The 23,641-nt window shown below is 34.7% G+C and overlaps 1 protein-coding gene across 5 annotated transcripts in view; it reads right to left on the bottom strand.

Moving 5' to 3' along the window:
* Positions 1-362: 362 nt before the first annotated feature.
* The window catches only part of SGO2 (shugoshin 2), a 69,483-nt gene continuing 46,204 nt past the window's right edge, over positions 363-23,641 (bottom strand). For all 5 annotated transcript variants that reach the window (XM_019838430.3, XM_019838427.3, XM_011285458.4 and 2 more), the window contains 4 exons: positions 16,136-16,263; positions 11,777-14,965; positions 10,660-10,810; positions 363-689 (listed from right to left, as the gene is read on the bottom strand). In XM_019838430.3, coding sequence (XP_019693989.1) covers positions 674-689; positions 10,660-10,810; positions 11,777-14,965; positions 16,136-16,263 — 3,484 coding nt within the window. In that variant the 3' untranslated portion in view covers positions 363-673. The remainder of the gene's footprint in view (positions 690-10,659; positions 10,811-11,776; positions 14,966-16,135; positions 16,264-23,641) is intronic.

Raw genomic sequence — 23,641 nt, 5'->3', positions numbered from 1 at the left:
TTTCTCTCTCTCCCCTTCTGTCCCTCTCCTCAGCTCGTGCTGTCTCTCTAAAAAGTAAAATTAAATTAAATTAAATTAAATTAAATTAAATTAAATTAAATAAAAAGAAATGAAAGTTATAAAAACCAAATTTAAAAGAACCTGAAAGGTTAAGCCCCTCAGCCAAGTCATCAGATTACATATAATGGAAATAATTCAGAAATCAACACCTAACAGGTAATTCTGAAAGTATAAGAATGAAGCGTGACAGAAAACTGGCCAGGGCAGAAGGCAACTTTTAAAATCTTCTGTGTGTTCACATGTATTGGATGGTTTAAAAACAAAACAAGACAGCTTGGTAAGCAACAAGATAACCAATGAAAAAATTTTTCACAACACATTTTATTTGGCTAAAAGGTTAACAGCTTTTGCTTAGTTAATGGCTGTTCGGTTGAAAGAGGCTTACACCAACAGGAAGATAAGTTATAGGCTGACCAAAATGATTATAGAAGTTGAACATTACAAAACAGATACTTTATGCACATACATCTAAACATAAGAATGAATAAATTAACACTCATGAAAAGGTGGGGGTAAAAAAAGCTTTCATCATGCATTTCATCTTCTTGATCCTTGTTTTGACTTGTTATGGTTTGAGAATTCAAAAAAAAAACCCAGATTCCATAAATTCACGTCATCTTCTCATCTTCCTGCAAAGTAGAAAAAAAGGAAGATAAACAATACTAACAACACAAAGCTAATACTTTTGCTGTGAAGCATGGAGAAAAAAATGGCTACATCATATAATTTGGAATACTCTACGATTGTGGGAATTGTAAAATAGGGGTTAAGAAAAATTGACTAGCTTAGATTTTACACATTACATACTTTACTATATATTTCTTTTTTATTATTAACTTTGGCATACATAAAAGAGAATATGAAAATGTATAACTTAAAAACAATCAAATAAATGTTGATGTACCTACCACCCAGGTTAAGAACTGAAATGTTACCACACCTCAGAAGCTTCCAGTGTGCCCCTTTCTGATCACATCCCCGGCGTCCCCCAAGAAGTAACCACTGCCCTGAACTGTGTTTATCTCCTGCTTGTTCTTCTTTAGTTAACTTGTTTTTTTTCAACACCTTTATTCATTTCCAAGGCTCTCCTTCACTGAAACATTAAACAGTCTTATTTGATATTCTGTATCTAATCCTGCTATCAGTTGCTTCTGCTGGCACCTTGTTCCCTTGCATGTGTAGGGTTTACTATGAGGTAACTGCTCATTTCCCTCAGAACTTTATCTGTGGAAAATTTGTTGATGACTGAGATGAAGGAGAGCCCTAGAAAATATTTATATTTGCTTCTGACAGACAAAGGGGGCACTACAAGTCATTGACTAATACTAAATCCTCAGCTTGAGGTTTTCTGTGACTTCCAGATACTGTGATTTCCAGCTGCAATGCAGGAGAGTTTGATTTCGGTTACAAATTCTCAGAAGATTTTTTTTCTCCTCAGCTCAGTACCAGAGTTATTTCCTGGGGCTTAAAAAAGCTGGTGGTAAGGTTGTTTTTAGTTTGCTCTCCTACTGAGAGTAGCTTAACTTTATTGAAGGTGATCTACTATTAGACTCTTCATTTTAACTAAACCTGAGGATATGCCTTCTGTCCTCAGCCCCATAAGGCTATGTGAATCCAACACTTAGGTTCACTTAATGAGAGAAATGCCTTTGGGCAAAAGCCAGTTTCAGAGTCCACCTACCTCTCTGGGTTCCTGCTCTCATTTAGTTTCTGATATGAACTTTTTCTTCTTCTAGCTAACAGATTTGTTCAAGGGTTTTGTTTGTTTTTTTAATATTTTACCTAGTAATTTTATTTTTAGGTTGACCATGCACCTGGTTGGTCACATTATAAGAAGTAGAGTTGTATTTATTCTTTACATTATATATATGTTTTTTAGATAAGATGTACACGCACGGGGCCAAATTACAAAGTATAAATGGTAGATAGTAGGTCTCTTTCTCTCCTTTGTACTCCTCTCCAGAGCCAATGATACCACTGCCTTGGGTAATTAGATAGAATTTAATAATTCTTTTTTTTTAAATTTTTTTTCAACGTTTTTATTTATTTATTTTTGGAACAGAGAGAGACAGAGCATGAACGGGGGAGGGGCAGAGAGAGAGGGGGACACAGAATCGGAAGCAGGCTCCAGGCTCTGAGCCATCAGCCCAGAGCCTGACGCGGGGCTCGAACTCCCGGACCGCGAGATCGTGACCTGGCTGAAGTCGGACGCTTAACCGACTGCGCCACCCAGGCGCCCCTAGAATTTAATAATTCTTTCAAAAGAGTTACCTATTCTAAATATAGCAAAATGCTGTAATGAAATAGTATTCTATTTTAATTTAGATGTACTGGGCATACAGATGATTTGGTTAATGGTTTAGCTGGTAAGTGTTTTAAAAGCAAATATCACAATAAACATTTAGTATAAATACTAAGAATGATGACAACCCAGCTGCCTTTTATTTTCTTTTTGGATTGGGCATGGCATCCAGCAGGTATATATCACAGCTTCTGATAGGCTCCCAGTGAGGACAGATCCTGAATGAAACTGCTTCAATGTATTATGGAGTGATCATCATAAGCACTGAGGACAGGCGAGGCAGAAGTTATCAGGAAGGTAATACAAATACATTTTTTAAAGTCTTTATCTTTTAAGTCCCAAAGCATTGAATAAGTGAGGAGATAGAAAATCTAAGCAATGTAGGGGTAAATCTTAACGAATATACATCAAACGAATATACATCAAACTCTATACTCTTGATAATAGAGAATACATATTCTTTTTCAAGTACTCACAGCACAGTTACAAAAGCAAATGCAATACCACATTATGAAAAACATATACCATGACCAAGTGAGATTTATTCCAGGAATGCAAGTTTGGTTCAATATTAGAAAACCTATTATCATACACCATGTTAATAAATCTAAGGAAATAAAGCATACTGTTTTTTCATAGATACTGAAAAAGTCCTTGACACAATGCAACACTCACCCATGACTAAAACATTCAGTAGACATTGAGGGACATTTTCTTAATATCATAAAATATATATATATATATATATATATATATATGTATATATATATGTATATATTCAGTAGACATTGAGGGACATTTTCTTAATATCATAAAATATATATATATATATATATGTATATATATATATATATATATACCTTCATCCTAAAGCCATTATCTCATTTAATGGAGAGACAACAGAGGTATTTCCACTCAAGTCAGGAACAAGCAAGAATGCCCACTATTCCTGTTACTATGTCAAACTATACTTGAGGTATTAGCCAATGCCATTAAATAAGAGAAATCAATCAGAGGCATATGAATGGGTAAAGAAGTAAAATTAACTCTATTCTCAGATGATTTCATAGTACTCCTCAAGTATTCCTCTTCCACTGAGTTTTACTTGAGAGAATCAATGGGATACAGAATAAAGGAAATTTAGTTAAGTAGCAAGTTATAAACTTACACAGAATTCAACACCTTTCATACTCACAAACAATAAATACTGAGCATGATTATATATGTCTAAGTTATATGTCCATTTATAATAGCAACAAGGAAGACTACCTACAAATCAACTTAACAAGAAATGTGTAAAACCTGTATGAGGAACGTTTTTAAACACTTCTAAAGGTTATACAAGAAGACTTGAATAAATAGAAAAGACATCTGTTCTTACACAGCACAACTCAATACAAAGATTGAGTTCTCCCTAAATTAAGGTAGAAATTCAATGCAATCCCAATAAAAATACCAGCAAGCCAGACCAATCGTTTTTAACTCAGGACAATTTTGCTCCCTAGGTGACATTTTGCAACATGTAGAAATATTTTTGATTAATTTAAATGGATGGGTACTACTGACATTTACTGGGTGGAAGGCAGGGATACTGCTAAATATCTTACAGTACACAGAACAGCCTCCCACAACAAAGAAATATCTAGCTCAAAATGTCAATAGTGCTGAGGTTGAGAAACCCTGAGCTTGCCAAGCAAATACTAAAGTCTAAAGTTCTATGTAAAAATAAGCATGTAATAACACCCAAGGAAACAATGAAAAACTATGAGAAGGCAGTAGCCTTACCAGACATTAAAACATCATATAAAGCCTCTATAGTAGACAGGTAGATCACTGCAGTAGAATAAAAAGTCCAGCATTAGACCCCCATCAAATACATACAGAAATTTAAAATGTGACATGTTTGACATCTCAAATCTTTAGGGATAAGGATGTATTTTTTAATAAATGAATGGTACCAGTACAGATGGGTAGCCTTCAGAAAAAAGACAAAATTAGATCCATATCTTACATCTCATGCTAGAAAACAAATTCTAAATGGACTAGGGTTTTATGTAAGAAATGAAACAATATAAATACTAGAAGAAAATATGGATGAATTCCCCTTTAATCATGGTAGAGGGAAAGACTTTCTAACTATGACTTAAAATTCAAAAAGAATGAAAGAAAAGATTGACAAAAATGACTATATAAAAATTTAAAATGTTTACATGATTAAAAACATAAAGTAAAAAAATAAATGATAAACTAAAAAAAAAAAATACTGGCTACACATACTACAAGGGCTAATATCCCTAATACATAAACAATTCTTAATAACTGAGGGACAAAAGACCAGAAACACAATGAAAAAACAAAAAAGTTATGAACAGACTAAAAGATTATATAATGACCCCCAAGCATGAGAAAAGCATTTAAATTCACTTACAGAGAAAGGCAAATAAAACAACACCAAGATACCATTTCTCGCTTATCAGAGTGGCAAAAATTTTTAAATATGACAATATATTACATATGATTACAATGTGGGGCAACAGTGCCATAGGCTGCAGCTGGTAATGCAAATTGGTACTAGCTTCTGGAAGGAAGTGTGGCAAGACCTAACAAAACTACATGTGTTCATTTTTCACCCCTGCAATCCCACTTTTAGGAATTTACCTTGAAGATACACTTCCAACAATATGAAAAGATATATGCACAGATTATTCAATGTAGTATTACTTATAATGGCAAAATATTGAAAACAACCTAAATGTGCTATAAAGGAATGTTACTGCATGACTACAGTATATCTATACACAATTAAGTATTATACAGTTGTAAAAAAAGGATAAGGAAAATCTCTACAAATTGACAGGGAATGATTTTCAGAATACACTGTTAAATGAAAAACAGCAAAGCCCAACAGAGTAGCTATAGTATGCTACCTTTATGTAAGAAAAAGGGGAATATAAATGGATCTATATTTCTTTAGGAAGGATAAGCCAGAAACTAAAGAAACTGGTTACCCCTAGGAGGAGGTGTATAGAAAAAATAGGATAGAAAGAGAGGGTAATGGGAATAGGGTAGATGAGATAAAGTAGTTGACATTCTCTGCGTATACCATTTTTTTCTCTCTTTTTTTATATCCATTCATTTATTCTGGTTTATACTCAACCACCTGAACAACCAAGGCACACTTCTGCATACACATTTTGAATAGCTTTGATTTGTATAAACCAAATATTTCACATACCTCAAGGTAAACAACAAAACCTACCAAGAAACAGAAGAAAATGGAATACCAACAATAACAAATGTACCTAAATAAATTACAAGTGAATAACATAACTACTTTGGAAAGGTGTTATGGTAAGGAAAAGAACTAAACCATGACAAAAAGAACCAAATCTAAGTGTTATAATCTAGTTAGTAAATATGTTTCTCACAGGGATAGGAGTCAGCAATTCTGAAACTACTTTATGTGTATGCTACAAATGAAAAAATAAGGAAATGTATTATAGATAATGAAAGCCATGCTTCTTGCTGATGAAGAAATCATGAATAAGCAAAGCTAAAATGAACCCTGTGGTGTTGAACTGGAATCAGAGATAACAATATAAACTCATTGTTTTTACTACATATACAAATAGAAAAATATGAAAGTGTGTATACGTAGGGATTAGCATACATACATACATTTCCTAGCTCTGTCTGCTGAGAGGGCCTAACAGCAATGACCCCTGTGGTAACCAGCCTCTAAGAAGATCCCTCCCAACACACTCATAATGATATTCATGCCCTTGGGTTAACTCCCTCTCTTTAAGGAACTGTGACTCGCATTTAACCAATATGGCAAAGGTGATGGGATGTCTCACTTCTAAGATGACATTTCACCATATAATACTCTGTTTGCTAAAGGATTTGCTCTCCAGACTCTAGTTAGCTTTGAAATAAGGAACCATTTTGGGATGCCATTTGGCAAGGAGCTGAGAGTGGCCTCTAGGAGTTGAGGACAGCCTCCAGCCAACAGCATGAAGCTGGGGCCCTCTGTCCCATAACTACAAGGAAATAAATTTTGCCAACAATCTGTGTGACCTTGAAAGCAGATTCTCCCACAGTGGAGCTTCCAGATGAGAACCATCTTGGAAAACATCTTAATTACAGCTTTGTGAGACATTAAGTACAGCACCCAATTAAGCCAGTCCAGCTTCCTGGTCCACAGAAACTGAGAGTAATAAATGTATGTTGTTTTAGGCTACTAGGTTTATGGTAACACTGTTATGCAGTAACATAGCCAACTAATGCAACACAATATAAATATTAAAAGTACCCAGTGCCCAGATCATGGTTTCTAAATAAAATTCTTCAATCAAAGGAAACAGGATCTTTGAAAACGTGTCTGATTTGGGAGTTGGGGTAGGAAAAACACTAAGATGACCCTCGAACATCTTGTGTCAGAAAGGAAGGAAGTGCTCAAAATATAGTATGGTCTTGTTAAAAGAACACAGAAGGAAGCCACCATAAAGGAAATCCTAATAGCCAAGCTGGAATTATCTGAGCAATAAAATAACTATTGATAGTATTAGATTTTAACTTACAGAATAAGCATCCATGAGTCAACAGTGATATAAATAAATGAGAGAGAAAGAACAGCTTTTCCTTACAGAATTCCAATAAATGTAGAAGGAAAGAGGGAGACAGAAAACCACTATTAGGAAGAAATAGAACTGTTGTAGGCAAGATCCATCAATGGATGCTAAAATTAGTGGGTGAAAGTTTGAGGAAAAACAGGATGCACAGATTCAAAGCAACTTCTCCAATGTTCATCACCGACAAAGGAAAAGATAGTAACTTTATAGTGGAAAAAAAAAACAACAACCCAGCAGACACCTCCTCAATCAAGTGATCAAGGTTAACATTACGGAGACAAACTGACACGATGAACCCCCTTCATATGATGCAATGAGGACACACCATTTCTGCAGAATTCTTGCCCAAAATGCAAAACTGCATTGTAATCATGAGAAAACAAAAGACAAACCAAACTAAGGGATATTCTACAAAATAACTGACCACTAGTCTTCAAATTGTCAAAGTCATAAAAGGAAAAGGAAGGAATAAGGAAGTGTCATAGGCTGAAGGAGGCTAAGGAAAAACAACAACTATATGCAAGGTAAGATCCTGGATTCTAAAACAGCAAAGGATGATAATGGACAGCTATCGTTTACAGTTGACAATAATGTACCAATGCTAATTTTCTAATTTAGATCATTGTACTGTGTTAAAATTAAGCAAAGCTGGGTGAGGAACCTCTATGCTATTTTTATAACTCTTTGATAAACCTAAAATTAGTTCAAAATAAAAAAGTGTAACTTGCAACTCAGTAACAAAAAAGATAACCCAATTGAAAAAAAGGGAGAAAGATCTGAATACATTTTTCTTTGAAGAAGATATACAAATGGCCAATAAACACATGAAAAGATGCTCAACATCATTATTCATCAGAGAAATACAAATCAAAACTATTACATGCCACTACTTTACACTCACTATTATGGTTAGAATCATCAAAAAACAAGTAACAAGTGTGCAGGCAAGGAAATTGAGAAATCAGAATCCTCATACATCGCTGGTGATAATGTGAATAAAATGGTGCAGCAGCTTTGCAAAACAGTCAGTAGTCCTCAAATGATTAAACAGAGTTATCATATGAGCCAGGAATTCCATAACTAGGCATATACCCAAGAGAAACCAAAACATATGTAGACACAAAAACTTGCAAATGATCTTTATAGCAAGATTATTCATAATAACCAAAAGATGGAAACAAACAAATGTCCATCAAGAGACAAGTGAATAAATAAAATGTGTTATTATCTATATGATAGATTATTATTCAGTCCTAGAAAGAAATGAAATACTGATACATGCTATGACAATGGATAAAACCTGAAAACATTATGCCAAATGTAAGAAGCCAGTCACAAAGACCACATATTATGATTCCATTCATATGAAATATTCATAAGAGGGAAATCTACTGAGATAGGAAGTAGGTGAATGGTCACCTAGGGCTGGGGGGTATGGGAATATTGGGTAATGGCATGGGGTTTCTTTTTGAGATGAAGAAATGTTCTAAAATTGTGGTAATGGTATGCATATCTGTGAATATACTAAAAAAACACTTAAGTATATACTTTTTTTAAAGTTTATTTATTTCGAGAAAGAGAGGGAGAGCGCACATGAGCATTGGGGAGGGGCAGAGAGAGAGGGAGAGAGAGAATACCAAGCAGGCTCTGTGCTATCAACACAAAGCCAGACATGGGGCTGGATCCCACAAACCGTGAGATCAAGAGGCAGACGCTTAACCACTGAGCCACCCAGGTAGCCCTGAAGTATACACTTTAAATGTTGATATGGATGGTGTGTGAAATATAACTCGATAAAGTAGTTTTATTTAAAAAACGCTTTGATCCTTTATTTCACTTTTGTTTCTCTTCTACCATAACTCCTTTGTATTGCTACCATGTGCTGGTTGTCTTAAAATACCTGTCAGAACCATCAACAGTTTTCATTTATAAAAGAAGCAAACACTGAAATAATGCAAAGGACAAGAACATTTAAGACTACTTTTCTCTTTTTGAAAATATGATCCCAAATATGATCAGGTTCTGCAAAACAAGCTACTTCATTTACCCTTTTTTTTTTTTTTTAATTTTTTTTAACGTTTATTTATTTTTGAGACAGAGAGAGACAGAGCATGAACGGGGAAGGGTCAGAGAGAGGGAGACACAGAATTGGAAACAGGCTCCAGGCTCCAAGCTGTCAGCATAGAGCCCGACGCGGGGCTCGAACTCACAGACCGCGAGATCGTGATCTGAGCCGAAGTCCGCCGCTCAACCGACTGAGCCACCCAGGGGCCCCTTCATTTACCCTTTTAAAAAAAATGAGGGGTGCCTGGATGGTTCAGTTGGTTAAGCATCAGACTTGATTTTGGCTCAGGTCATGATCTCACAGTTTGTTGAGTTTGAGCCCCACATCGGGCTCTGTGCTGAGAGCGCAGAGTCTGCTTGGGATTCTCTCTCCCTCTCTCTCTGCCCCTCCCCTGTTCATTCTCTCTCTCTCTCCAAAATAAACAAACATTTTAAAAAAAAATTTTAAGTGAGATTTTCAATAAAATACACGTACAAGGCATCTGGACATTTTTTGAGATACTTAAGGGAATTTGAATAGGGATTGGTAATTAGATGACAGTAAGAGATTGTTGATAATTCATATTGATAATTGATGTGATCATGGTTTTCTAGTTTTGTTAAGAAGTTTGTTAAGAAGTTCCTTTTTTTAAGAGAGATATATATAGAAGTGCTTTTGGAATAAATGACCCAATATTAGGGATTTGCTTTAAAAATACTACAACAGGGGTGCCTGGGTGTCTCAGTTGGTTAAGCATCCAACTTCAGCTCAGGCTCAGCCATGATCTCATGGCTTGAGCCCTACATTCGGCTCTGTGCTGACAGCTCAGAGCCTGGAGCCTGCTTTGGAGTCTGTGTCTTCCTCTCTCTCTCTGCCCCAACTTGTGCTCACTCGTTCTCCCTCTCTCTCAAAAACAAATAAAAACATTAAAAAAAAAATACTACAACAAAAAAGGACAGATGAAATAAATAAGGCAAAATATTGATAACTATTGAAGCTGAGTGATGTATAAATAGGAGGAGTACTTGTTCTCTTTGTTGGGGAAATTTGATATTTTTTTTAAAATTTTTTTTTAACGTTTATTTATTTTTGAGACAGAGAGAGACAGAGCATGAACGGGGGAGGGTCAGAGAAAGGGAGACACAGAATCTGAAACAGGCTCCAGGGTCTGAGCTATCAGCACAGAGCCTGAAGCGGGGCTCAAACTCACGGACTGTGAGATCATGACCTGAGCTGAAGTCGGATGCTTTACTGACTGAGCCACCCAGGCACCCCGGAAATTTGATATTTTTAAAAAGAAAGAAGGCTATTAGTCTTTAAGGCCAAAGAACAAATAAAGCCACTTTCAATTTTTCTAGAGAACAAGGTAGAAAACTAATGAAGATAACAGACATAGAAATAGTGCTATGCAAATCATAGACAGCAGTTTTTTACAAAGCCTGTTCAAAGAATAAAAGAAGATATTTCTTCAAATCTCATCTAGATCATTACTGTGGTTGTTATATATCAAAAATCTACTGATATTCAGAAGTGTTCAAATACAATTCAGGCAGGAATTTCTTTTAAAGCATATATTTTATATTATCATACTGAAATCACTTTAATATCACTGAAATACTTACCTTTTGAGATTTGGCTCTTTTAAATAGAGAGGAGTACACCTTCTTCTTCGGCTTGGTAGCTCTAAAGATGGATTTTCTGACTTATTTTCAGCATTAGCAGTGTTATTTGAAGTAAAACTGGTATTTGTCAAGTCCTGCAGTGTTCTACCACCTGAAAAGAATATTATTTTCACTATAAGCATAGAGAGAGAGATACGGGATATCTCCCATATAGAAATAGATATGGGATATTTGTGGTTTGCAAATAGCTGACAGCAAATTTTTAAACTTAACAATTATTAAGTTGTAATTTTAAATATTATAATAGTAGCACTGAAATTATTTATAAATCAGGTGTTTTTTCCAGCAATGAGAGGAAAAGAGATTTAATATTTTAAACAAAGTATCAAACTATATTTTATCCTGAAGCCACATATAGGCTGATAAAAATTTTTCACAAGTCACAAGTCTTGATTCACAGAATCATACAAATTACTACACATTCATTCAACATTTGTTATCGATTGTTTACTCTGTGAAAGGCACCACGAGGAATACAGAGATGAAAGATGACTCACCAGTCCTCTATAATGGCCTGCAACTCAAACTTTTGCACTTCATCTGCTTCAATATTCCTTCTATCTGGAATAGCTTTATACACCAAAATCCTGGTGTTCTCAAACTTGAGAAGATATCTGCACCCCCATGTTCATAGAGGCATTATTTACAATAGCCAAGATATGTCCATTGATGGATGAATGCATAAAGAAGTTGGGTGTGTGCATGTATGTGTGTGCATACACACACACACACACACACAAATATATAGAACATATATATTCTATTTGCATAGAACATATATATACACGCTATGAATATTTTTCACCCATAAAAAATGAGGAAATCCTACCATTTGAAACAATACCAAAAAAAAAAAAAATACAGAAGGATCTTGAAGGCATTATGCTAAGTGAAATAACTCACACACACAAAACAAATACTGTATATTGTTTCTATAGATCAGCTACACAGTTAAATATTATTTTAAACTCCATAAAAATATCAGGACATACTTTACTGGTTAAAGGAAAAAAGAAAATACACTTTTAAAACTTGATCACTTCAGCTTTTGACCTACCTATTTCTGATTTTTGTGTTCTCTGGTTGACTTTGAATTTCATCCCTTTCATCTTCTCATGTACATCATCTGTTACTTGAAAGATTGGTGAGCTCTCCAGGGCAAAACTTTCTTTTATTATCAGATTTTTACTAGAAGAAATACTTAGAGGTACTGAATCCCCAGGAACACTGTTAAAGGAAGAATCTTGTATGTTAGGTGAATATACCTGAGACAAAGATTCAAATGCCTTTGTGTAAAAGTCTGGCTTCATTTTGACAACTTTCTCATTTTCCAAAATTTTTTCCTCATTAGCCTGTTCAGATTCAGCTGATATTCCCCGATCAGTGTCAGATATTACCTGCATTACTTCATGGTTATCTGAAGAAGGATAGATGATCTTCCTTTTCTTTGATTTAGATGCTGTTTTGTTAACTTTTCTAACCTGGCACTCTCCTTCTTTTATCACTTCCACAAAGGGAATGTTTTTTTTTTCATTCAGAGTTGTAGTTCTTTCCTTTGGATTCTGCTGCTTACCAGGATCAGAATCTGCTTCATTAGTAATAGATTTTAAACCTGATTCTGAGACAGATGTCTGTAAAGAATCTGCTAACTGCAAAATAGATTTTTTACCTTTGGCCAAAATCGTTGTCTTTCCTGAAGATTCTTTCCCATGCTTTTTAACTAGTTTGTAAAGATTTGAAATTTGATCACAGTTTTCCTTTTCATGGCTATCAATTTCCATAGAATACCCACTGATAATACCTTGGCATTCAAGTATTTGTTTAGATTTATTTACTTGAAAATCCAGACCATTTATATAGCTTTCTTGATCATGCACATCTTTATCATTATCCCCATATATGGGGCACCTTTCAGAAATTATTTCTGTCTTCTGATTTACTTTCTGCCTAAGTTTCTTATTTATTTTTGATTCATTCTGTTGAGCAGGTCGCATATCAGTGACATGCTTTTTCAAATCCAACACATTCTGTGTCTCATAATCATACAAATTTCCATTATTTTGTGTGGAAAGATAAGCTGTTTGTAATTCACTTGTGACTTCTAGGTTTTCATAAATAGTTTCTTTATCTGTTTGGGATAGGGAAAAGAAGTTACCTTCTTCTGGGTCATGCACGCCTTTTTTTTTTAACTCATTTACTCGGTTCATTTCTAAAATTATTTCTGTCTTCCGATTTACTTTCTGTCTGAGCCTCTTATTTATTTTTGATTCATTTTGCTTTGCAAGTGGCATATCGGTAACATGTTTTTTCACCCCCAAAATGTTTTGAGTCTCATGACATAGGTTCCTATTACCTTCAGTGGAAGGATCAGCTATCTGAAATTCATTTAAGTCTTCTGGGTTTTCAGGGATGGTTTCTTTTTCCTTTTGGGTTAGAGAAAGTAAGTTATCTTTTTCTGGGTCATGTATGTCTTTGTCATTATTCTCATATACTTGGTTGATTTCAGAAATTATTTCTGTCTTCCGACACACCTTTTGCCTAAGCTTCTTATCTATTTTTGATTCATTTTGACAAGTAGGTTGCATATCATGGATATGCTTTTTCACTCCTAGAACATTTTGAGTCTCATAATCGTATAGTTTTCTACTATCTTTGGTAGAAAGGGCAGGTGTTTGGAACTCACTTGGGTCTTTTAGATTTTCAGGGATGATTTCTTTATCTTTCTGGGTTAGGAAGAAAGAATTACCCTTTTCTGGGCAATACGCATTTTTGCCATTATCTAAATGATTAATTTCAGAAATTATTTCTGTCTTCCGATTTACTTTCTGCCTGAGATTCTTATTAACTTTTGATTCATTTTGCTGAACAGGGTACACATTAGTGATATGCTTTTGCATATCCAACACATTTTGGATCTCACAATCATACAGGTTTCCATTACCAATGGTGGAAACAGCAGGTTTTTGAGACTCATCTGAAACTTCTAGGTTTCCAGACATGGTTTCTTTATCCTCTTGGGTTTGGAAGGAAAAGTTACCTTTTTCTGGGCCATACACATCTTTACCACTATCCCCATATACTTGGTTTGATTCAGAAATTATTTCTGTCCTCCGATTTACTTTCTGCCTAAGCTTCTCATTTATTTTTGATTGATGTTGCTGAGTAGGTTGCTTATCAGTGACATCCTTTTTCAAATATGACATATTCTGGGTCTTATAATCACATAAACTTCCATTATCTTTGGTGGCAAGATCGGCTGTTTGAAACTCACTTGTGACTTCTAGGTTTTCAGAAGTGGTTTCATTATTTTTTTGGTTTGGGAATAAGTTACCTTTTTCTAACTTATGAATCACAAATGTCTGTCTAGAAGCTTTACTTTTATGATAAGCTACAGAACTCTGACCCATATCAAATTTACTCTCCTGCTGGAATTTATCTGAACTTTGGGAGAAAGAGTTGGTTTCCTCTTGTTCATTTGTTACATGTATTCTCTTCTTTTTTTTATTATGCTGTATACTTTCTCTGTCATCTTGATCAAAGCCATTATGAAGGGTTACTTCCTTCAGTATGTTCAACTGAGTCAGCTGCTCAGCACTGAAAATAAAATTTGGATCTTCTGAATTCCCTTTGCCATCCACGACAACTGATTTTTTTTCTGGTCCATTTTCAATCTTTTCCTCAATATCAATATCTGAACTATTTTTAAATTGTCTCTTAGATCTTTCTCTCTTTTTTTCAGAACTTGAATCTTTCACTTTTCTGAAAGTTTTTATTTCACAATCATTTGATTTTTTATCACTTCTATTTTTAGCGCCTGTTGAAACTGTAACAATTTTGCTTACTTCACCAGCAGTTAAATCCATGTCAGCATCATATACAGTTTTCTGCAATTGATAGTCATCACTACCCTGAAATGGATTCATGTACTCTGCAGCTGGTTCACTTGTAGACTCAGATGAGTCAGGAAGGCACTGTATGTTTCTCTGCATTTTGATATTTGTTTCATTAGTACAATCATTTATCTCATGCCAATTAAATTCTCGACTTGAAATCTGTTGTTGACCTAAATCCATCTCATGAAGACTGTCAGTAGAAGGATTATTTGATTCCCAAGATGATACACGTTTTTTCCTTTCAGTTATATTACTAGGAGATGGTTTCTCCTTTCTGTGGCTGATTGACTGGGCATTTCTAATCTCACTCATTAGAGAATTCTTGGAACTTTGGTCTGAGTGGAAATGATTTTCTATAAAATAAGAGGAAAGAAAATTCAGAAATAAGTAATGGCAAGGAATTTGTTATTTTAAACAAATTAGATTAAATATCAAACTGTTTCACAGAGAGGATTTCTGACAATATGTTCTGTTCAGATACTATAAAGAATCTACACTAATGAAAATAAAGTAGAAATGATCAGAGTGTTCACAAGTCATTACATTTGTATCTATGGAAAATATATACTTAGAATTCACTCTATCTTGGCCCCAACAGTACTGGGGAATATAGCTGATAACAGAGCCATTAGCATGTATTTCTAAAATGGGAGGAGGCCAGCAAATGAACCCAAATAAAAGTGATAACTCTGATAAGGATTACTATCAAAAGGCTATCAGCAGGCAGCTAATATTTATATAAATATTTATGTGAAAATTTATGTGTATATATATATATACATATATATGTATATATATATGTATACACACACACACACACACACACACACACACACACATCAATTTTTATAAAGGAAAAACAATTCTAAGTTCTAAATGAAATATACCTATGGTTCTATAATCCAATCTGTAAATCTATGACAAATACATAAGCCAGACTCCACTGAAGGATTATTATTTTAGAAATAACCACATAAATAAAACATAAGTGTCATCATTTTCTCTGGCTCAACCATTTTCCAGGCCCAAGTTTTTATTTTGACTATGATCTTGAAAAAGTCACTAAATCTATCTAGACCTCCAGTTTTATTGTCTATGAAAAGGAGAGATGAAACTAAATAAATATATGGTATCTTTCAATTCATAAGCTAATAAGATACCAAGAAGAGCTCTTCAGGATGATTCATTTCTAAATATTGCTTGCAGAATAACAGTATTAGGCCACTGTGGATCTGACATTTGTCAGCATGTTTCCTTAAAAATTAAATTTTTCACCAGCAGTTTTAAATGGTAGAAGTTAGCATATCTATAACATAAGAGGGTCCAACTTATTAACTGCATATACACCTTGGGCCTCAAGAAAAAAAATCCGATGAATGTAACTTTTTAATACTGATATTCAAAATTAATACTGATATTCATCTTTGGGAAGCATAGCAATAGAAGAAATATGTCTGAATCATCTAAACCACACAAATGATGATTATTTTCTTTAAGAAATAACAATTCCAAGTTATACTGACTTGATAAAGATTGTCTTGTTGATACTGAAAAGGGAATATCAGGTGATGTCTTTGCTATAATATTGTCATCATATTGTATTTTCTCTTTATCATCATCATCATCGTCATCATTTGAAGTTAATGGAACCCTAAAGGCAAGTGGAAATGAATGAAGAATTTTGTATTTTATAAACATTATTTAGAAAATTACATGGATAGTTCTTTTTTATATTCTATTTATTTAAGATCCAACCATAAACCCACTCTGGTATCTCTCTGTGTTCAATGAAGACAACTATAGGTAGGAAAGAGATAGTTTCTAATAGTATAGAACAGGAAGGCTTCTTACTCCCAGAGCCCCAGCGGCCTCAAAAAGAAATAATTGATATAATCACTGGTTGGCCATTTAGGATAATACTAATTAAATGAATAAAGTTCAGACATACTTACAAATACTCAATCATATATAATATTTGTTTTCTTACAATTAATTTTATGGAATACCCAAAACTCTTTCTCTAGTTTCAAAGAAGTACAATTATACGTAAAGTTATGTGTGAACTAAAGTTAGCTATGTTTCCAAAAGGCATCCATGTAAACTAGAGCCATATTCCTAGAGTAGTTAGTTAAATGTAGTTGGGGGTGGAGGGAAGACAGTAACCTACAGAAATAATTTGATAAACTGACCTTGAGTTCAAAGAATGAGGATTAATATCCTCCAACAATAAAGACTTTGCCTTGAATGCCAAACAAATCACAGATATTAAAAAATTATTGACAATAATAAGAATAAATATTGACAAATATTTGTTAAAAATTTAAAAGCAACAAATAGAATAGCCATTGGGAAGTAATTTCTATGCCACTTGAAAAAACAAGTCAACAAAAATAAACAGAGAGGAGAGAGGTTCTGCTTCTGGTAATGGCTGAATAGCTATTTTTAAGTCAACTCTATCAAACATAATGACTATAAATTCTGGATAAAATATTTTTAAAAAATGGGGTGCCTGGGTGGCTCAGTCAGTTAAGTGTCTGACTCTTCATCTTGGCTCAGGTCATGATCTCACAGTTGGTGAGTATAAGCCGTGATTTGGGCTTGTCAGCTCAGATCCTGCTTGGGATTCTCTGTCTTCCACTCTTTGCCCCTCCCTCTCTTTCTCTCTCTCAAAAATAAACATTTTAAAAATATGTACATTTTTAAAAACAACCTGAAGTAACTGGAAAGTAAACAAAAAGCACTTAAAAAAAGATGAGCTTACAACCTCAGCCAGTGCCACATTTTTAAAAAGTTAGAAGTCTACATTCTTATTGATTCAAGGTCAAAATTAGGGATAATTATGACAGCTGCAAAATGTGTGTGATGGGGGAAATAACAGATGAGATAGAGAGGGGAAGGCCAAATTTTGTGTGTAAACTGCCCCCCCCCAATCTCTGGCTGACCCATAAATCACAAATATGTGAAGAAGATTCCAACCAACCCCACTAAGGATAAACGAACTGAAATGAGATTTCATATGTTGCCCCTCACAGGGAAATAATAAATTTGAGTTCAGACAAGGTAACTGCCTAAAATAAAAACATCAAACTTGTTGGAAGAAAACACCTGAATCCAGACTTTCTACAACACAGGATTTACAATATCCAGGATACAATCCAATATTATTCAAAATATAAAGCAACAGGAAAAAATATTCAAATTCAAGAGAAAAAGATAACCGACAGAATGATCCTGATATAAAATGATCATGAAAATATGCTCATTATGCAAATATTCTCAGTATCATTAATCATTAGGGAAATCCAAATCAAAACCACAATGAAATACCTCTTCATACCCACTACAATGGCTGTAATCAAAAGGACTGGTAATAACAAGTGTTGGTGAGGATGTAAAGAAATTGGGTTCCTAATACTTTGCTGATAGAAATGTAAAACAATGCAGCAGCTTTGGCAAACAGTTTGGTGGTTCCTCCAAAAGTTAAACATACAGTTATTATAGGACTCAGCAATTCTACTTGTAGGCATAAGCTGAAAACTATGTCCACACAAAAACTTTTGTATGAATAGTCATAGTACCATTGCTCATAATAGCCAAAAAGTAACAACAGCACAAATGTTCATTAACTGATGAATGGGTAAACAAAATATGGTAGATGCAAACAACTGAAAATTATTCTGTCATAAAAATGAATGAAGTACTAATACATGCTACAACATGGATGAAACTTGAAAATAGTACGCTAAGTGAAGGAGGCCAGACACAAAAGGCCACATATTGTATGATTCCATTGATATGAAACGTCCAAAACAGGCAAATCCATAGAGACAGACAAAAACCGGTTTAGTGGTTGCCAGGGGCTGGAGAAGAGGAGAATGGGAAGTGACTGTTGATGGATACAGGCTTTCTTTCTGATGTAATGAAAATATTCTGGAATTACACAGTGGTGAGGATTGCAAATTTTGTGAATATATTAAAATCCCCTGTGGGGTGCCTGGGGGCTCAGTTGGTTAAGCATCCAACTCTTGATTTTGGCTCAGGTTACAATCTCCCAGTCATGAGATCAAGCTCCACGTTAGGGTTTGTGTGGAGTGTGGAGCTGGCTTAAGATTCTGTCTCTCCCCTGTGCTTGCTCTCTAAATCAATCAATCAACCAATCAATCAATCAGTCAAATCCACTATACTATACACTTTAAAAGGGTGTATTTCCAGTTATGGAAAACTTTGTTATGTGAATTATATCTCAATTTTAAAAAATAAGTATAAGAAAGGAAATAATAAAGAGCAGATACTTGGGGCACCAGGGTGGCTCAGTCAGTTAAGCATCCAACTTCAGCTCAGGTCGTGATCTTGTGGTCTGTGAGTTGGAGCCCTGCATTGGGGCTCTGTGCTGACAGCTCAGAGACTGGAGCCTGCTTTGGATTCTGTGTCTCCCTCTCTCTCTCTCTGCCCCTCCCACACTCAGATTCTGTCTCTCCAAAAATAAATATACATTTAAATAAATAAATAAATAAATAAATAAATGGGTAGACACCAGTGAAGTATGAAATGGAAGAAAAACTAAAAAGAAATATTTAAAAAACCAGAAGCTGGGTCTTTAAGGGATCAATAAAACTGACAACACTATGGCTAGCTTGATAAATTAAAAAAAAAAAAAAAAAGAGATACAAATTACCAATAACCAGGATGAGAGAAAGAACCTCACTACAGACCTCACAGACAATTAAAAGTTTAATAAGGACAGGGCACCTGGGTGGCTCAGTTGGTTAAGCACCTGACTTCGGCTCAGGTCGCGATGTCCTGGTTTGTGAATTCGAGCCCCGTGTCAGGCTCTGTGCTAACAGTTCAGAGCGTGGAGCCTGCTTCTGATTCTGTGTCTCCCTCTCTCTCTGCCCCTCCCCCACTCACGCTCTGTCTCTCAAAATGAATAAACGTTAAAAACGTTTTAAAAAAAGTATAATAAGGGCATTTTATAGACAACTTTATAACAAAAAACTTGACTGCCTAGATAAAATGGATGATTTTCTGGAAAGACAAACATTTTCTAAATTGACTTAAAAAGAACCAGAAAATCTGAAGAGCTCCATATTTATTTAAGAAATCAAATTAATAAATTAAAAACTCGGGGCGCCTGGGTGGCTCAGTCGGTTAAACGTCCGACTTCAGCTCAGGTCACGATCTCGCGGTCTTGAGTTCGAGCCCCGCGTCGGGCTCTGGGCTGATGGCTCAGAGCCTGGGGCCTGCTTCCGATTCTGTGTCTCCCTCTCTCTCTGCCCCTCCCCCGTTCATGCTCTGTCTCTCTCTGTCTCAAAAATAAATAAAACGTTAAAAAAAATTAAAAAAAATAAATAAATTAAAAACTCACATCCAAATTACCTATCTTATTAATTCTTTCAAACACTTACTGGAGAGATACCAGTTTTACAAACTCAAAAAATGAAGAGGGAATATTTCTTCATTTTACAAAGCCAGCACAACTCTTATCAAAACCCATCAAAATTACAGTAAGAAGTTTATAGACCAATATCCCTTATAAATACAGATAAAAAAATTAAAGAAAATGTTAGCAAATCATATCCATCAATGTATAGGAAGAATAATACACCATGACCAAGTGGAATTTGTGACATAAAAATTTGGTTTAACGCAAATAAACTGAAGTCACCACATTAACAGAAAGGAAAAATATATCTCAATTTTAAAAAAGTAAAATAAAGGAAATAATAAAGAGCAGACACCAATGAAATATGAAATGGAAGAAAAACTGAGAAAAAACATTGATGAAACCAGATATAAAGGAGAAAAGTCATGATTCTCTCCAGATAGAAAAAAATTTTTTTGACAAAATACAAATTCATTATAAAAACAATGAGCAAACCAGAATAAAAAGGAAGGTCTTTCCCTCCAGATGGCTAATAGACACATGAAAAAATGCTCAACATCATTCATCATCAGGGAAATACAAATCAAAACCACAATGAGATACCATCTCATACCTGTCGGAATGGCTAAGATTAACAACTTGGGAAACAACACTGTTGGTGGGAATGCAAACTGGTGCAGCCACTCTGGAAAACAGCATGGAGGTTCCTCAAAAAATTAAAAATAGACCCTATGACCCACCAATTGCACTACTAGGTATTTATCCAAAGGATACAGGAGTGTTGATTCGGAGGGGCACGTGCATCCCAATGTTTATAGCAGCACTATTGACAACAACCAAAGTATGGAAAGAGCCCAAATGTCCATTTACTGATCAATGGATAAAGAAGATGTGATATTTATATACAATGGAATATTACTTGGGGTTCAAAAAAATGAAATCTTGCCATTTGCAACAACATAGATGGAACTAGAATGTATTATGCTAAGAAAAATAAGCCAGCCAGAGAGACAAATATCATATGATTTCACTTATATGTGGAATTTTAAATACAAAACAGATGAACATAAGGGAAGGGAAGAAAAATAGTATAAAAAGAGAGGGAGACAAACCATAAGAGACTCTTAAATACAGAGAACAAACTGAGGGTTACTGGCGGGTGTTGGGTTAGGAGACGAGCTAAATGGGTGAGGGGCTTTAAGGAAGACACTTGTTGGGATGAGCAGTGGGTGTTATATCTAAGTGATGAATCACTAAATTCTATTTCTGAAATCATTATTACACTATATATTAACCAACTTGGATTTAAATTAAAAATAAATTTAAAAAATAGCCCTGTTAATTCAGAAAGAAAAAAAAAGGAATGTCTTTCTTCAACTTGCAAAAAAGGTGCTACCTTTTCAAAAGAAAAGCCAGAAGCCACAGACAATAAAATAACATCTTTAAATCACTAAAAATGATTCCCAACCTAATATTTTTAAATTGCAAACATACTCTTCAAAAATGAAGATGAAATAAAAAGTTTCCAGAAAAACAAAAGCTGAATGAATTCATTGCCAGGAACTGCATTAAAAGAAAGAATAAAGAATTTCTTTCAGCAGAAGGAATATTATCTTAAAAGGAAATATCAAAATGAAAGAAGCTTATTTGTAAATTTTATCTCAGTAAAGCTGGAGGAAAAAGCTGTGAGTGGGCAATTAAAAAAATGCAGGAAGCAATATGAAAAAATTGAACAGTTAAATATGTAGATCATTTAAATGAATCTTGACTACACAAAAAAATGAAAGTAGCAATTTGTGGGATTAAAATATATAGAAAATGAAAATACATAAGATTTACATAAAGGTAGGACACAGAAATGTGGAGCTTAAGCATTCTAAGGTGCTAACATTATTGAGAAAGTGGTAAAGTAATAATTTGTATTAGAGAGTTAAAACAATATAAGGATGAATGCTGCTATCACTAGAGTAATTATAAAGGAACAGTAGATGATAACAAATTAATAGTTAACAAATGTAAATAACAAAAAATATTTTATTTCAAAAGAAATCAAGAAAGGAGAGAAAAGGGAACATAAAACAGGTTGCTCAAGTAGAAAATAACTAGGGCTGCTTGGGTGGCTCAGTGGGTTAAGTGTCCAACTCTTGATTTTAGCTCAGATCGTAATCTCATGGTTTGTAGGATCCAGCCCCACATCTGGCTTTGCACTGACAGCACAGAGCCTGCTTGGGATTCTCTCTCTGCTCCTGCCCCACTCACACTCTCTTCGTCTCTCTCAAAAGAAATAAACAAACTTAAAAAAAATAAAATAGGGGTGCCTGGGTGGCTCAGTTGGTTAAGCATCTGACTTCGGCTCAGGTCATGATCTCACTACTCGTGAGTTCAAGCCCCACGTCGGGCTCTGTGCTGACAGCTCAGAGAACTGGAGCCTGCTTCAGGTACTGTGTCTCCCCTTCTCTCTGCTCCTCCCATGCTCATTCTCTGTCTCTCAAAAATAAATGTTTAAAAAATTAAAAAATAAAATAACTAGATGACAGATATAAATCCAATTATATCAGCAATTATATTAAATGTAAACATATTAAACATTCTAATTAAAAGAGATGTTAAACTGAATTTTTTTAAAAAAATAAAATTATATGCATTTTTTTTTAAGTTTATTCATTTTTGAGAGAGAGAGACAGAGTATGAGCAGGGGAGGGGTAGAGAGAGAGGGAGACACAGAATCCGAAGTAGGCTCTAGGCTCTGAGCTGTCAACACAGAGCCTGATGCAGGGCTCAAACTCACAAATTGTGAGATCATGACCTGAGCTGAAGTCAGACGCTCAACCGACTGCAGCACCCAGGCGCCCTGTAATTATATGCATTTTAAATATAACAGAATTTGAAAGTAAAGTTATAGAAAAAGATATACAGTAAAACTTTGGTTTGAGAGCATAATTTGTTCCAGAAACATGCTTGTGTAATCCAAAGCACTTCAATATCAAAGCAAATTTCAAGAGCCATTGGTTCAGTTGTGATTATGTGACATTTGGTGTCACATACTACTCATATTGCAAGACATCGCTCATTTATAAGTTAAAATTTATTGGAAATGCTTGTTCTTCTTGCGGAACACTCACAGAACAAGTTACTTGCAATCCAAAGTTCTACTGTACAGAGAAATGTTCTATCGGCTAAGTACACTTAAAAAAAAAATGTTTATTTATTTTTGAGTGAGAGAGAGAGACAGAGTGTGAGTGGAGAAGGGGCACAAAGAGAGGAAGAATCTGAATCAGGCTCCAGACTCTGAGCTGTCAGCACAGAGCCTAATGTGGGGCTTAAACCCTTGAACCAAGAGATCATGACCTGAGCCGAAGTTGGATGCTTAACCAAGTCACCCAGGTGTCTCTGAGACAAGTAGATTTTAAAGCAAGAGTCATTTCTGGAAATAATTCATATTGACAAAACAAGTCATCAGGAAAACAAATCAATTCTAAACTTACATGCATCTACTAACAGCTTTAAAGTACATAAAGCAAAAATTGACTAAGCTAAAAGGAGAAACAGATGAATTCATAATCATAGATGTAGACTTTAATGCACTTCTCTCAGTAGCTGATAGAATAGGTAACAGAAGCAAGAAAGATATGGAATTTCTGAACAA

The sequence above is a fragment of the Felis catus genome, chromosome C1 (genome assembly GCF_018350175.1).
Source record: "Felis catus isolate Fca126 chromosome C1, F.catus_Fca126_mat1.0, whole genome shotgun sequence".
Classification (NCBI taxonomy): domain Eukaryota; kingdom Metazoa; phylum Chordata; class Mammalia; order Carnivora; family Felidae; genus Felis; species Felis catus.
The sequence above is the reverse complement of the archived record's forward strand: the minus strand, read 5'-3'. Positions and strand labels throughout refer to the sequence as shown.